Genomic DNA, 16,674 nt, shown 5'->3' with positions numbered 1-16,674 from the left:
AACACATTAATTTTGAAGTGTTCTGGACAGTAGAGAATCTGATCCTTAATGTTTATGCTAAAAACTGCCTCAAGCTGGGCTGCCATTACAGTTATTCTCCCATAGCACTGTGAGAGGAAATGCATGTCCAGGCCTGGTCTCAAGTTTCCAACAGCCTTGCTCACAATGGTTCTGTTAGATCTTAGGAATGCCCTTCAATCATCCTCTTTGAGCTGGACCCATATCCTTCACACATACTTCACAAAGGCCAGCAGAAATGTAGCACATCAAGTATTAATACTAATTCATCAATTAATCAATATAAGATTAATAATTTTCCTGAAACAATATTGTCTTTTTAAAAAAATATTATATGGCCTTTTTGTAAGAAACCATAAGTTGCTAACCATTTCGGCACTATCAACTTATTTTAACATTTCAGTCTATGGGATCATTACTGCCTCATAAAGCTTTCCAATTTTCTGACTGCTCAGATTTCTAAAATCCCAGCATAATCAAGATATGGATACAGTGCAATGCAGAAACTCCATTGCCTGCACAGGCTGATCCTGTAATGCACGAGAAATCAGCACCGCTGAATACTGAATTCTGTGAAGTTCACTTGATTCTAGTAGTCAGAGTTTTCTTCAGGTACTGCTAATAGTGCACAAAAATACATTCTGAATTATTTAGGAAGACCTGAAAGATGCTTTATGAAAAAAAGGCTTCTGGGTGGTCTCTGTCCTGTGACATTCAGTGGTAGTTAATTTTGCCACTTCTTAGTTAATTTTATGGTGGTAAATTCAGTGGTCTTATATTCACTGGTAGTTAATTTTGCCATTGATCCAGCTAATGCTACTGAATTAATAACAAAGCACAGTTACAAACCTGAAAATGTGATAATTACGGATTGGTTGAGTGGAAAAGCATCCACAAAGGGCAATAGAGACAGCATCTGTACATCTGTGTTTTGGGATTCCTGCAGTTTTATTAAGTTATAAAATCTGGGGAGCATACAGCTCTGCTATTACTGGCGGAAGTTTACAACGATGCCTGCTTTACCCAGTGGGAACAGGAGTGCTAATGAAGGGCAGGGAGGCTAAATCCTACTCTGCATCTGAATGTAAAAGCAACACTTAAAATAACAAAATTCAAGTCTGAGTCACATTTACACCCTCAAGCCTCAAGTAACCGACTACACCAAAAGCGGTTTTCTTGCTCCATGAGGCCAACCTGTATCATATCTTAAGGGTCTTTTCCAACCTCAACGATTCTATGATTTTCTCCTCTCATCTTCTCTTAGATAATCAAGAAAGCTCTGGCAAGCACTCAAGAGATACTGTATTTAGACTACAAAAATTAAGGGTTCTTCATGGAATATACCATTTTAGCAACTTACTCCTCTTTATACAGACATGAATTATAATTCGAGCACCTTAACTAATTACAATTGTGCTTACGATGAAAGCTGTCCCTAAGCAGACAAAATTACCGACCATTTACAGCTTTACAGACTCAAACCCCAATGCCACAGTATCAAAAAATACCGATAGCCATACGCGTGGTGCTTTGTTACCGCCTGGGCTGAAACCACTACAAGCAGTGAGATTGAACTACCGCTGTTGACGCATTTCACCACCATCCTCTGAACTGCGATAATGCAAACCCCTTGCAACCGGGATGAAGCTAGATAACCAAGACCACCCTAAGCCTGACGCAGCACTCGGACACTGGCAGCAGGCCTTGCAGCAGGACCAAAAGAATTCAGTTAGTTAAACTTTTGGGCAGATTAAGTCCTCAAAACTGGTTTTGAGTTCCAACTAATTCCAGTGGTTAGCCGTTTAAGATGCAGCTTTCCTCCTTGTTCTCCGCAGCGTACGCAGCACCCGTCCCCGAAAGGCCCGTACCCCCATCCCCCCGGGCGGAGCAGGGCACCCAGGCGAGTCCCGCCTGTCTCTACCTTGGGGCGACTCTCCGCTCTCCCCCTCCGGCGCCCTGGGGAGCGCCGGCCGCTCATGGCGGCCGCCGGGGCCAGGTGAGGCACCCGCCGCTCGCCACCGCGCACTCACCCGCCGCCGCGCCCGCTCTCCGCCCCGGCCCAACGGCGAGCTCCCCGGGGGGGCGGGCGGGCGGCCGCCCGCCGCGTTCCCCGGGCGCCCGGCAACGGCCGGCCTCGCCCCCTCAGCCGCTCCTCTCAGCCTGCCGAGAGGCCGCCGGCGGCGGGAAGGGCCGGCCGTGCGCGGCCATTCGCCTGCCCGGCGCGCGCCCCCACGTCTCTGAGGGCTTTCTCCTCAGCGCTGGGGACGGCCGCGGACCTCCGCGCCAGCAGCCGCGCTCCCCGCCCGCGGCTAAGGCGGTTCACCTTCTTCCAGGCGGCCGAGTGAAAGCCTTGGCTAGTCCGGATGGTTGTGAAGAGCCCGTGGAAACCCCGACTCCAGCTCGCCCCGCGAAGGAAAAGCGATCCGTATCCTTTACGTTCTCGCCGTCCTGCCCTTCCCCCCGAGGCTGTTCCAGTTCCTCGGGCTGGGGGTCCTGCAGGACGGGGGCCAGGCAGCTCGGACGGACGGACCGACCTGGGGCACTGTACCCGCACAGCAGCTGACCTGAGCACTTTTATTCTCTTTAACCTTGCTTTCCAAGATACCTGTTGTCCTTACAGGTGTGCGTGACTGAAACGCTAGAGGCAAAAGCAAATGAGAGGTGAGAAATAATCCTAAAAAATCGTAAAAAAATATGATGCACTGTAAAGTCTTGTACAGAATTATCAGTAAAACTCTTTTTCCATTAATTCTGATATAAATATTTATAAGCACTGCCTTCATAGAAATATTAATTCTCAACTTGGTTTCATCTTGGGAGGTTTTTGAGTAACTCTATGAAATTTAAACTTTCAGATATCAGGTTTATGACTTGTAGCATGGTTCCTCAAAAAACATTACTAAAGTCAAGAAAAGGTGCTCATATTTCTTTTTTTGTTTAAGTACAAATGAATATTGAGTGACTGCTTGCTATTTCTTTTTGAATGGCTTTTTTGTTGGTGGGGGGGGCTAAGCCAAGCCACTCCTGAAGTGACATAATGTTCTCTCCAGACCTTGACAGATAAAAAGATTACTTCCTCAAATAATAGTTCAATTCTTCATAGTTATTTGGGGATGGAGACAGGGAGGTGGGTCAATATCGCAGACCAGCATACTGCAACATATGCAATACCTTCCATTGTTCATTTGAGTGGAACTCTCTTGTTTTAAAGCACCTTTAACTACCTTTAATTCAAACCTCCCTGGGCCCATCTGCACACATGCAGCATAGGCCTCACCCCTGATTAATCTGAAAGCCTCAGAGAAAGGCATCATGCAATACTTACCGGTCAGAAGATTGCAGAGACAAAGCCAAGCAGCCATGCCTTGTCAGTCCAGCCCCAGGAGAGAAGATGGATATTCATTCTAAAACTGCCACAGCTGATCAACCAGCACAGACAGTGAGCTCAGGGAGCTGAGCTGAACCTCTACTCTAATTAGGTTCATCTCCTTCAGAAACTAACATCCAAGGAGACACTTTTAGAGATTAAAACTCCAGCAATTGCCATACAATCTCTCTGGCTTGACAAGAACAAGTGTTAGATAAGAAAGACTTCATCTTGTGAAAATAGCCTTCCTTTAATTAAACCTTATCTTCTATCCAAAACCCATCTAATTTACATATGTGAGATATATGTGCCAGTTGTATTGTCCAGAATAAATATTACCTTTAACATTATACACTTGTTTCTTTACAGTGTCAGGCATTAGCTTTGCACATATGATAAACCCCAGTCTGAACTCATTCCTGTTTTTTAATGCTAGGACTAACATATTAACTGGTTTACAAACATTGTAAAGTTAAAACATCAAGGTATTACAAGGCTAATTATGCTTTTATTTCTTCCACTAATAAAAACATATGAGAGAAAGGTCTTCTTATGTTTTCTTATACCCTGAGATAGGAGTTCTTATTTACAGCACCTCCAGCTGCACATCTCTTCTTGGAATAGCATAGACAGGGACGAGAAGACTGGTGCCTTTGAAGAAAGCGATGTGAAAAGGGTAAGGAGGCTGTTTGAATCCTCTGACTCCTATTGCCTGCTCACGTCTGGCACAGATATAAACAGTCTTTGAAAGAGGCTGCTTTAGGTAGTCCCAAAGTCAAGCTTGAGAAACCAAAGAAAATGTACTCTCTTCCCTGCTAGGCATTGGCACAGATTTTATATTCTGGAGACAGTGCTGGGTGAATGAGAAGGTTTTTTGGCAAGCTGCCACTATTAAGCACTCATGGATAGAGCTCACCTTTTTGGAGGAGTGAGCAATACCTCTCAAATATGATCCCCACCCAAAAACAGAGAAGAAATTGGAAGATGTTAACTTCCAGAAACAGAGCACAAGAAACAAATCTTTCTTCTCCTCTCCCCATCCTGGATTTCTTGTAAGTCTTCCTTTCTGATTTTTGTATGGTGGAAATCATCAGAGAATACTTTGCATTATCATGTTTATCTCCAAAAGAGATGTGAAAAGAGCATTTCAGGTTTTTATAACTTTACCAAAATTATTCTTCATGAAAATTCATTTTAGGAGTGAAATGACGTATTTTTATTTGGTTTTGTTCTGTATGTCTATGGTTTTCTCCGAGTGACATATGGTGAGTTCTGTCTTACATGTTAATGCTGGTTAATGTTGTGCCGAGCAGTTGCTTTGCTTTTTGTGTACCAAACAAAGCTTTGTTGATCAAAGAAAGAGCGAAAATCATACACAGGATTGTTTTCAAAAGCAAAAATAATAATTGCTGTATTTTGCAGATATGCGATTTATACGATAGTAGTTGAGAAAAAAGAAATTTTAGAAGCCCAATCCAGAAAGGTGGTTATTTAGGTCCACGCAGAAGATGGCATTAGTATAGTTTTGCACTACCTCTCTTATATTAACCTCACCCTCCAAATCTTGCAGTTTCCTTCCTTACTGACTGAATGAAGAGATAAATAAATCACAGTGTGTATCTACAAATTCATACTTTTTGCTTATTACCAGAATATTTCTAATTATCTTGGTGGGTTTGTCTTCAACAATAGCCACATATCAGAAACGGACCCATGACACTTTTACCTGTCCACCTAATATTCTGCACACTTCACATTTTTTAGCAAATTCTGGTTCTAATTAAGGGAACGAGCTGCCTTGGTTAGGCTGACAGTTTTGAACTAGAAAAATAGTGGAGCGTAACAGCTCACAGTATGTTTTTAGTGACACCCTGTGGCAAAATGACATATTGCAAATTTCTGGGTCGTGCCAAAATGGAAACAAACGGTCCCACATTTTGTTTGTTTTTTAGTAACATCACAAGTCCCACAAGATGCATTTCACTTCCTCTGACCAGCGTTAAAGTGCCCAGTTTCACTTTTGCATTTTGCCAACTGCCTCAGAAGTTGATTTTTCAATATTTAGAACACTAAATCAGCACATTTCTATGGACAAAGTCTGCATGCTTTTTACCCTATGCATTACAGAACAGTTCACCCCAGTGAAAAGTTATCACCAGTCTAATTTAGCAACAAGTTATGCCCATTTCAAACTGCTTAAAATAATTCCCAACTTCTTTCTTTTTTTAATGTGACAATAAAACTTGCCACGTGCTGGGGCACACATCATGTCAGGCTTCTTTTAAGAGTCTGTTTCTCCAGCTAATCACCACCAGGACACATGTGGTGACGGTTTCTTACTTTTTGCTTGCCCTACCACACCCACACATCTCCTTCAAGAGTTTGGTAAGGAACTGTCTTGCTCTTAATGATCCAGTTCTTCAGTAGGAAACCACCCCAAGCCCGCATCTTTCATCTCGGAAGTCTTTCACCCTTATCCACCTTCTTTTGTCCTTCACCTTTCAGGGAATATAGCTGTTCTAGTACCGTTTCTTCAGTTAGAAGGTAAAGGCAATTCAGGTCATATCAATGGTTTTCTTTATTGGTAAAGCAAATAGGTGGACACTCAGTTACATGCCCAAAGCCAAACTGCCTCCTCAAGTAATTTCACTGTTTCATCTGAATAAGGATATCAACTTGGCATTTCTTCTTAAGACACTTATTCCTAGAACTAGAAAGAAGAAAAATTATTTACCTGTAACTGTTCAAGAGGAATAGCCTATGCAAATTCTCACAACCCCCTCTACCAAGCTCTTTCTCTACAATTCCTTCATGTCTTAGGACTCCAATATTAAGGTGGAAGGTAAAAGCAAGCAATCCTTTGGGAATACACATACACCAGCAAGAGATATACAGCACATATTTGCCCATATAGATACTAGCGTGGATAAAAACTTCAACTGCTAGCTCTGAATGTTGTCCCGCAGGGTAAGCTTAAATACAGACGATAGCTCTCGAAGAAGAGTTCTAGCTAAGGTCCAGCAGACTTTAAGAATGGCTTAAATCAATGCAAATCTGAAGACAATCTGCTGTGTGCAATACAACTTTAATTACCTAGTCTTTGATCACTTCCAGCTTGTTAATGAACTATGCTATCAACATTCAGTTTCTGTATCTTCATGGACAGTTGCTACGTGTTTCACGGGGCTCTGTGCATTTGTGTTAACGTGTCCGGTCTCCTTCTGAACTCACGAAAGCCTCCAGCACCCAGAGCATCCCGTGGCGAGCAACTGCTCGGCTGGCTCTTGCACGAGGAAATCGCCCGCTTTATCGGCCGCGCACCCGCCTCTCGTTGGCACGATCCGTCCGATGCGTCGCAGTTACCAGCACGGATCAGCGCCGGCCTACTTCCTTCAGCACCGCTGACCAATTTACACTCTCCGACCAGAGAAGGTTTCTTCTTTGTTTCGCCAGGCTAGATCGTTCTCGCTCCTTCTCAACTGCCCCACCTGAGGAGCGGCACCCGCCCGCTCCCCTCAGCTCTCACCCGGGCACCAAGAGCCCGCCCGCCCCCCTCCGCTATCAGCGGGGCGCTGGATCTCCCGCCCCCTTCTCCTTCTCCTTCACGGCTTCGCACCGGCTCCCCCGTACCGCGGGGCAGCCCCCCCCCCGGCGCCCGGCTCCCGCAGCCCTGACCTCAGGAAGCGGAAGGCGCTCCGGAGAGGCGGCCCCGTCCCGCCGTCAGCGGCCGTTGGGCGGGCGGGTGCACGGGGCTGGCGGCCCCGCGGTGAGGGGAGGCCGCCGTGGCGGAGGGAAGACCTGAGCCGGGAAGGAAATGGCGGCGGGACGGTAGCGGGCGGTACCGGCGCCGGTCAGTCCGCGGGGCTCGCCTCGACTCGCCTCTCGGTAGGGCGCTCGCCGGCTCCACGGCAGCAAGGCCTGCGCCTGGCTGGATCGGCACTGACCCAGCAAGGTCGTCAGCTTGCCGCGCCGGGTTTTTTTCTTATCAGACCGATGAAAAAAAGACTAATAAAATGGACCGCTCAGGTTAAGTTTAGCCAAATCCACAATGTAAAATTGCATCAGCAGGACTGTACTGAGTGAGGGGAAGATGCGCAGTTTAATTTCATTTCTTCCTTTGGTCTTTTAGGCACCAGGGGACGCGAGGAGATGCTACTCGTGACAGCCCCAGCTGTTACGTTGAGCTGAACGGCATCACTGGCTTCAGGAGGAGAAGCGTGCCTCCTAACCCACATCAGTTCAGGAGCGTGGCTGCTTTGGGAAGAGCGTGACTGCATCGTCACTGCCACTAGTGTTTCATTTCTGTCACAACAGCAGGTTGCGGACGTGCCACGTTCAGCTTTACCAGATCAAGCGTTCCTTCCATCTGCTGTCCAGTCATCAAAAACATGGTACTGCAGTCATCACTGAAGAACTGCCTTCAGCTATCCTGCATCCTCAGGACTCCAAAAGCTGGCTTCAGAAGCACAACTAGTGGAAGCCTCATTATCCAGTCTATTTCTAATGATGTTTACCAAAATCTAGCTGTGGAAGACTGGATCCATGACCACGTGAATTTAGAGAACCGACAGGTCCTTTTCCTTTGGAGAAATTCCCCAGCTGTGGTAATAGGGAGACATCAGAACCCCTGGCAGGAATGCAACCTCAGGCTCTTGAGGCAAAAAAGTATAAAACTAGCCAGGAGAAGAAGTGGAGGAGGGACAGTTTACCATGACTTAGGCAATATCAATTTGACTTTCTTTACAACCAGAAAAAAATATGAACGCATGGAAAACCTGAAACTAGTTGTGAAGGCACTGAAAGCCTTGCGCCCCCAGTTAGATGTACATGTCACTGACAGATACGACATCTTGCTAGATGGGCAATACAAAATCTCAGGTACTGCTGCAAAGCTGGGAAGGACAACTGCTTATCACCACTGTACCTTACTCTGTAACACAGACAAGTTTGTTTTATCTTCTGTGCTAAAAAGTCCTTATAAAGGGCTAAAAAGCAATGCCACTCCTAGTGTGCCTGCCTCAGTGAAAAATCTCTTTGAAGAGGATCCTAGTTTAACTTGTGAGGTGCTCCTGGATGCCATTGCTGAAGAATATGCTACACAACACCATATAGATCATCACATCACCTTAATAAATCCAGCTGATGAGACTGTGCTTCCTGGAATTAATAATAAAACTAAGGAACTACAAACCTGGGAATGGGTGTATGGAAAGACACCGAAGTTCAGCATTAGCACTTGTTTTAACATGGTCTATAAAGACTCTGTTCTTGATGTTAAAGTAGATATGGATGTAAAGCATGGAAGGATTGAAGTCTGCAACATTGATCTGCCAGAGCAGTGGCTGCCACCAGCACTATGCAGTGAACTGGTGAAGAGCCTTGTTGGCAGTAAGTTTTGCCCAAATGAAACCACTATGCTAGCGACAACATTACTAAGAGTGTGTCCACAAGATGATGAGTTGCACAACAGGTGGAGCCTGCTATGTGAGAATATGGTAATGTTAATGTGACTTGCATTTTGAAAATGTAAGTTAAACTGCTGCTCCTTTTTTATTTAATTTATTGAAAACAACATTAAAACATTAATTTCTACAAGCTGAATTCTTCTCTTATTAGTCATTAAAACTGTTTAATCTTGTGCTTTTGCTTAATATTACCTACTAGCAATTAGATTTCACGCTGCCTGCACCTGCGGTTCCCAAACTGTAGGATGTAAGCCACTGCGATAGACTGCAGCCCTGTATCACTCCATGCTGACAGACAGCGTCGCTGCTTAAACCAGGGAAAATGGTGGCGGCATCCCAAACTGGCTCTGTAGCAGAGAAGGTACAAATGGCTGACACAGATGGGATAGGGTAGATGGAAAACTGCCCCTGTGCTGCTGCACTGGATCCCCCAGCCTGCATCCCACTCCTTGTGGATAGTAGCTCAAAGACCATGTGTAGTGAACCAGTCCAGCAGTTCTACCTTGGATTAGGGCTTTTGTCCATGCATGTGCAGAAGTGGGGGAAGGATTAGGAAGTTCAGTGTGGGGGGTTATGTGTTGAGGGCAGGAGAGGCTAACTGGGCCATATGTGCCTCCTTTGTACCTGCACTGCCTGGCACAAAGCTGGGTGTCACTGTGGCCATAGGTACTGGTATCTAGGCTAAAAGTGGGAATACTTCTACATTAGGAAATACACTTGCAAATACAGATCTAGGAGAAACAGGTTGCTTATGTCACCACCTAGGAGAAAATTTGCTAATAAAAGGCAATAGCAAACTGAAAATGACAGTTTTCATGTTAAATAAAAATAAGAGCTCCATATAAAGTAACATTATGAAAGAAAGGCTCAAGATATATTTCACTATTGTTGCCAAACAAGCAGAATGCGATTTTGATCAGGTCAGAACAGAAGCAGTTTATTGCTATAGCTGTAGGAGAGAACCCAGCGCAGCAGTGACAGACTCCGCTGATAGGAACTCTACCCAAATAAGGCAGTTACAGAGTTTACATACCTTTATGTTCCACAACTCTTTCTTCACCAAACTGCCTTCAAATAGAGTTAGTTAAATTTGAAGTGGGAGATTCATCAAGCAAAAAAGCCGTAAATTCACCCTGTTGAGGTGTGACTACATCAGGGTAGATTCCATTCAGGGCACAAAATGTAGTACAACCCAACTGATGTCAGAGTCTTTTCCCAGAAGGTAAACTGGGGTGGTAGGAAAGCATGGTATCCAGAAATGAGGCAGATAGTTACAAAGGGCTTGTTACTGGATGACACACGGATTGTTCTGAAATACCAACAGCTTTTATTCCTTCTGAGGATAAGGGAACTGCAGGAAAATTGGAGGAAGATAAAGTGGATCGAGAAACACCAGTATCAATTAGGCAAGAAACAATATTGCTGTTAATAGGGCAAGATAAATAAGGACCAGTCTGGCCTACGGAAAGTAAAGAAGCAGTGATGTTAATGTCCTTGGGGCTGTCCTAAACACATTCCTGAGGCTGCAGCATGAAGAGTCGGGTGGAAAGTTAGAGCAACTGAATCCTGCCAGACTTAAAAGACTTACGATCAGGTCTGTAAGGATATTTTGATTCCAGTGTCCTTGTCCAGACAGACAAGCCTTGGCTGAAGCTCTAGTAGGGATTTCAAAAGGTCCCTTACCTTTCTGAGTGGCACCAAGGACATTTTGGCAGGGATCAGTCTGTGGTCCTCCCAAGAGAAACAGGACATGCGAATCCAAGCCATGGCACCAAGTTCTGTCGCAGAATAACTGGAATGCAATTTTGATCAGGTCAGAACAGCAGCAGTTTATTACTATAGGAGAGAACACAGAACTGCAGAGACAGCCTCTGCTGATAGGAACTCTGCCCAAGCAACGCAGTTACAGAGTTTGTATACTGCTAGGTTATACAATTCATTCTTCACCAAACTGTCAAATAAGCAGCAATTGAAATTCTTCAGGTAAGGAGTCTCTAGACAGATTAGGAAGCCCTAGGCAGTAGATCCTTTTATGAATGCTTCCCTCCTTTGTTAATTAAATTGTGCCAACCAGATGAGACCCTTACCTGCAAATATTTCTTAGCAAGTGAGCCCTGCAAAGGACTATGATGCCTTACTATGTTACTTCCACACTGTCACCTTTAAAAGATGGCTGGTTGACCAGCACTCTGTTGGAGGAAATTACATGGCAGAAGCAACCCACCTTTAGCTAAGGAGAGCAGCGAACGGGGCTGAATCCAGTCCTGAACGGCACTCAGCTGACTCCAGCGGGGAAGGTGGCTTAAGCTCATCTCCACAGATGATGCCAGGAGGGACGGTCCTGGCTGTACAATCCTGGTGATGACCTGACTACGTAAGTGTGAATGGCAGCACAGAAGAACATGGCCTGGAGTCAGTAAAATGACTGTGGAACTGTACTCTTAGAGTGCTCTGATAATTTTTTTTTTCCCATTCATTGACACCCATTCCTCTTTGTACACGGTGTTCCTACTGACAGTGAAAGGAGCAATTCAGAGATAAAGATCTTATAGGTAACAACAGCAGTGCAGCTCCAACTGGTATGTCACTAAAGGCTTAGTTGTACATCTGTGCAGATATTGCATATCCATGGGGTCTGCAAGGATAGCTGCAGTCTTAGCTAGTGAATTATAGTCTAATTAGAAAACAAAGAAAAAGTTCTAGCAACAAATGGGCAAGAGAGGGAAGACCATGCTTGCCTCTTGTGGTATTTGTAGAGGATGACATCAGAGGGGCTTACTGCTAGAACAGAGAGACATATTGTATTACAAGATGCAGAAAGCATAAAGATTTTTCCTTTGATTTCCAGTTAAGTACTAAAATTTAAAGTTGATCTAAAATATTTAAGGTGGCTTTTTATTTTGCCCCTGTATGTTTGAAATTGCTGGAGTAGATGAAAAGATACAAAGCTTCACATTTGGGAAACTTACTGTATTTACAGTGAACTTTCTCCCAAAAATGGCTGATCTGTAAGGCATTACCCAGCTTCCTTGGATTACCCTATGCAGTGCAGAGAAAAATTCAAACAGATGACTAAAACTACAAATAATAAAAAACCTCTTTATTCCCATTAAAAACAGGCAAGTAGTATACACAACTGAATAAAACTGATGACAGTGACCAGAAACCTAGTATCACAGCAGCAAGCCAGGGAGCATCTACGGAATGTTTGGGGGGATCAACTGATAGCGTACAGCTTGTGTGGCACGTATGTTATTCTTTTTGCTGATGTGACACTGAAAAGCTGAGACATTATTATGCAAAAGCATAAAGGCAGACCACTGGCAAATTGTGACCCAGAGAACAAGGCAAAGACCAGCTCTGTTTCTTCTTGATAGCTGTGGAGTAGATTTGTTGTGTTAGAAGCAAGACTAAAAGAATAGCAGCATTAGATGACAGAAGGTGAAAGAAAAATAAAGCAAATAATAAAAAAAGGATAATGGAATACACCAGCCATCAGGAAAAAGAAACGTAGGAGAGAGAAAAAGTTCTAGCAATGAATGTGCTACTAGAATATGGAGGCATATTGTATCACAAGGTGCAGAAAGCGTAAGGCACCTATCAGTCTTGAGGCTGAAAACATTTTGATGGGACCCACAAGAGGCCACTGCCTGTTCTTCATGTCAGAATGTAGGACTATGCCAGATTCTTGCTGACAAGAATCAAGAACTCTTGTATTAGGAGAAAAAGCAGCAGCAGTTCAGGCGATACCTTCCACTTTGCAGAGGATGAAGGGAAGACAAGAAAAGACTGACTTTTCCTACTAGCATAGTAGACTAGCATATTCCTTGGAATCCTTAACAACAAGAAAGTTTCAGAGTATCCAACTTCTGGAATTTAAAAATCAATTATTATTTTTTTAGGGAACTATCTTAGTAGCAGGGAAACAGCTTGCTGCAGTTCCAACTGGCATGACTAGCTGGAAGGACATTAAACTTGCAAGTCAGGGAAAAAGATCGGGAAAGGATCATACGTGTCCACACCTAGTCAGGTATATGACCATACATCACGGAATAAAAGACCATATAGGAGTGACAGGGAAAAGAATACAGCTGTTTGCATCCTTTCCAACCCCAAATCCATCATGCAGAGACACATAAGATGACCCTAAAATGTTTGCATACTGAACACTACAATATTTGTACGCAAGGAGCTTGGAGAACAGAATGCTAGATTTGGGGTTACCAGTAAAGTCTGTGAAATCAGGTATTATGGGATTGACTAAAACACAGCAGAACAGTACTCATGACTAGAATACAGAAATTAAAGGAAATAAATAAGGCTGCTTGTAAAAGAGGACATGTGGCAGTCCAGCTTCAAATGTTTGTGAGGTGGTCAATTGAAGACAGAAAGAAAAAAAATTTGCTCAAGACAAAATCAATAGTAAAAAAAGAAATGACAGTAAAGAGACCTTTGAGAGACAGTACTGAGGGTCTGTTATGAAATCAAGATCAAATTTAGACATGGATTGTGTTAATTAAGATTATGGGAGAAGTACAGTGGAGGAATTGTACAGTTGTGTTTTCTCAGCCTGAAAAGTCTCAAATATTCTTAAACCTATAGATTATAAAAGCTGTGCTGGACGAAGTACTTAGAAGAGTTGCTTCCGCGGGTGGACAGCTGCACTCGAGCAGCATCTTCTGGTCTTACATTTTGATGCTTATAAAAAAACTCATTAAAAGCAGTCATATCTGATCACATTTTCTTTGTATGCTTAGTATGAAAGACGTCCACTGTTGTTTCATGACAAGGTCGCAAGTCAAAGTCACAGTATCCAATGCTGAAACGACCCTGCAGAAATTAACAGAATTGACATGATGAACATAGAACGAGCTCTTCTACAGTGTAAGTTAAAGAGATCAAAGCATTCTTACCTGTGGTTTCTTAAAATAATCAAGACCCCTTCCAATCTTAATCATCCATCCATTGTTGAATCTGTTTTAAAAATTCACACATGTGAAAACCAAGAATATGTTGAATAAAAAAAAAAACCTTATACCTACATGACGCACAACCTTCTTGTTTCAATATTTCCTAGTGTCACCAATACCTGTATGAACCAGGGAAGACACTGTTCTGTATAAAGAGACAGCTACTATTATGTTCAGTTAGAACACATGAAACTACAGAGGGCTGATTTTACCGAGCGAGGGCCACTGCCTTCAACTTTGTTAACCATAGCTGTAATTAGAAATTGTCTCAAAAGTTAGGGTTACGTAGTTTGACTTCAAATAACTGGCATTTACTAATTTTTTAAATCACCCACCTAATTTCTCGATCATGTATTGAAGATGAAAATGCAATATTCAGTGTTACTCCATAATTCCTCAGTGACTGTTGTATTTCTTCCAAGCCACTTATCTGCTGACTCCTCCCATTGCCCTGTTAAAAGTAAAAATAATGTGGAAGGTTTGGGGGTTTTTTAAACATATATTCTACTTTTGGTCACTTCTTCCTAAACTCACCAACAAAAGTTTTTTAGTAAAAACTTAAACCCAAAGAAAGTCACTTGGATGAATGTGGATTTGCAGTTTCAAAGACAGGATAAAAAGCAGATAGATTACAGGTACTTGCTAAGGAACGTGGACGAGGATGTCACTCTCAGCCCCTTGAAACTAGATATGTGTTACCATTTGAGGCAAAATACATGCAATTACTATTTGAGGCAAAATACATGCAGTGATAGTTTGAGAGGTTTTAGCTCATCAAAGCCTCTAAAATGACAACTATATACAGCTGTTTGAAGAGAGGAAAAAAGGTATCTTAACAGATGTTTTGGTTTTGATGATATTTTCCACAACAAAGTTTTCACAAAAATATCTTTTCCATTTAAGATCCTGCTTACCAAGAACGTATTATCAGGAAAGCTTGAATTTATGAAGTTACTTATGTTCAACAATCATATATTTATTTTGCTCTTTGTGTTTTCTGCTGAAGGTGTCAGAGCCTCAGTCTAACAAGTACGATTAAGAATAAATCTGTATTTAAAAATAAATATGTGTGCGCATATATATATATTCGCATGTGGTCATATGTTTGAGTTACAGCCTAACTGTGGTGGTACTGCTCAATTTAGGGTTAAACACCATGCACTGTCCTTTAAGGAGGACCATTACTCACTCCATAGTTTCACTAAGTAGGTCTGGTTACTTTGTATAAACGATGCAGGCTTTGCCAGCCAGTATACCCTTGAAGAAGCAACTAAAGACTGATAAAAAGGAAACATCCTGCTCCAGAAGGCACCCAATGATTGCCAAAGCAGCATGAACTAGGGGAAAAGTAAAGGCGGCAGGAGGAGATCATGACCACTGACTCAATTCAAGACCTAAAAAGCTTACCTCCCCACACTCCTTGAACATGCAGTGTAGAACACTGTACTTCTAATTTGAAGTGGAGAAAACCTTAGCCCAATAGAAATGGTGGCAAGTAAGTGACTACCAATAATGATTTTGGGGAAAGACTTTGGAAACTAAGTGGGTGAATCTAAAACTGTATAAATTGCTTGCTTGTTTAACTGCAGGGCGTGCTACCTTTGTGGAATTACCACCTAGCACCCACCTTTGTGCAAATATGAAATAAATAATGTCTCTCCTGTGTGTGTGATAACTGGCTCGTTGCACACCGGCTAACGAATCCACTTTTCGGACAACAGTATCACCTGACTACAAGAAAACAGAAACCAAAAAGTAGACACTTACTTCATCATAGGAAGTGAGGAGGTGGATTGTTTTCACCTTGCATGGCCCCTTAACTAGCAGCTCACAGAATCGCAGAAAGTTATACAACTGTAAAAGTTTTATTTAATTTAGTAATTTAATTTTTTTTTAGTAGTTACATCTGCATCAGTTACACCGAATATCTACTTGCCTGATGAACATGCCTAATGTACGGGTCCTCCACCCAAACTTCAGAAACAATCTCACTAAGATACTCTTGGAAAAGCTTTTCGTAGCCAAAACCTGTTGCGTTTTCCTCTATCCTGATTTGCTTATGGTATTTGCCATCTGAAAAGAAAAGATCGCGGCGTAATTCCCACGTCAACTACCTCGCCCACAAAACGTTCACGTAACAACGGGTATTTAAACACGAAGGGGTACATCGCAGCTCTGTACCTTGTTTCTCTTTTTCAATGTGTTTTTTAATGTCTTCGGCTCTGGTCATGTACTCGGATATTTTCTGCCGGTAACGGTGCTTTTTTGCCTCATCTTTCGTGGCTGTGAATCAAAAGCACGCAGGCCAGTTCTCCTCGAGGCGGGGGGGGGGGGGGGGGTAGGACGGGGAGCTGAGCTCTGCCTGGCCCCCGCTCTCCCGGTCAGGGAGAGACCCCCGGCTCTCCTCTCCCTCCCCGGGAAGCGGCGGGGGACGGGAGCGGGCCCTCGGCGGCAAGCACGGCTCGTCTCTCCTCAGAGCCACCCGCGGCTGGCGGCCTCCGACAGGGCCGCAGGGGAACGGGGGGGGGACAACGGGACGGGGGGTGTTTAACGACCAACCGCCTCAACGGCTGTAGCAAACGGCTGCCAGACCGCCCCTCGCCCACCGCCCGGTACCTTTCACCACCTGCAGCAGGAGGTCGATGCCCTCCTGGTAGCACACCAACGACTCTTGGAACCGAGACGCCAGGTCCAGCTCCACCGCCCGCTTCACCGTCTCCGCCCCGGCCCGCTCCAACGCGACGGTGCCATCGCCCCCCGCCCGCGACATGGGGGCCGCGGCCGGGCCGGGGGGAAGCTGCGCATGCGCGCCGCCTCACCCGTCGCTAGGGGAATAGAAACCGAAGGGTGGGGG

General features: G+C 44.0%; 2 protein-coding genes and 1 long non-coding RNA gene across 8 annotated transcripts; 2 read left to right on the top strand and 1 right to left on the bottom strand.

The window, feature by feature from the left end:
- Positions 1-2,619: 2,619 nt before the first annotated feature.
- On the top strand, positions 2,620-5,088 carry LOC126053005 (uncharacterized). The gene is made up of 3 exons (XR_007510216.1): positions 2,620-2,679; positions 3,962-4,061; positions 4,205-5,088. It is a non-coding gene; the product is annotated as an uncharacterized LOC126053005 (long non-coding RNA).
- A 2,025-nt stretch (positions 5,089-7,113) lies between these two features.
- LIPT1 (lipoyltransferase 1) lies at positions 7,114-8,980 on the top strand. 2 transcript variants are annotated; one of them, XM_049834447.1, is made up of 2 exons: positions 7,114-7,270; positions 7,515-8,980. In XM_049834447.1, exon 2 carries the CDS (start codon positions 7,774-7,776, stop codon positions 8,893-8,895), a length of 1,122 nt encoding a protein of 373 aa, XP_049690404.1. In that variant the 5' UTR covers positions 7,114-7,270; positions 7,515-7,773; the 3' UTR covers positions 8,896-8,980. The 2 variants fall into 2 exon arrangements, with proteins under 2 accessions (XP_049690404.1, XP_049690403.1); XM_049834446.1 differs by having other exon boundaries at positions 7,114-7,411.
- Positions 8,981-9,003: 23 nt separating this feature from the next.
- Positions 9,004-16,661, bottom strand: MITD1 (microtubule interacting and trafficking domain containing 1). 5 transcript variants are annotated; one of them, XM_049834451.1, is made up of 7 exons: positions 16,437-16,660; positions 16,002-16,103; positions 15,757-15,893; positions 15,588-15,674; positions 14,156-14,271; positions 10,534-10,642; positions 9,004-9,197 (listed from the first exon to the last, which is right to left on the bottom strand). In XM_049834451.1, exons 1-7 carry the CDS (start codon positions 16,588-16,590, stop codon positions 9,159-9,161), a joined length of 744 nt encoding a protein of 247 aa, XP_049690408.1. In that variant the 5' UTR covers positions 16,591-16,660; the 3' UTR covers positions 9,004-9,158. The 5 variants fall into 5 exon arrangements, with proteins under 5 accessions (XP_049690408.1, XP_049690410.1, XP_049690409.1 ...); XM_049834453.1 differs by adding an exon at positions 13,764-13,824 and having other exon boundaries at positions 9,069-10,642; positions 16,437-16,661; XM_049834452.1 differs by having other exon boundaries at positions 9,069-10,201.
- Between the last annotated feature and the right edge of the window lie 13 nt (positions 16,662-16,674).

The sequence above is a fragment of the Accipiter gentilis genome, chromosome 31, assembly GCF_929443795.1.
Source record: "Accipiter gentilis chromosome 31, bAccGen1.1, whole genome shotgun sequence".
NCBI lineage: Eukaryota > Metazoa > Chordata > Aves > Accipitriformes > Accipitridae > Astur > Astur gentilis.
This window is presented reverse-complemented; position numbering and strand designations above follow the sequence as displayed.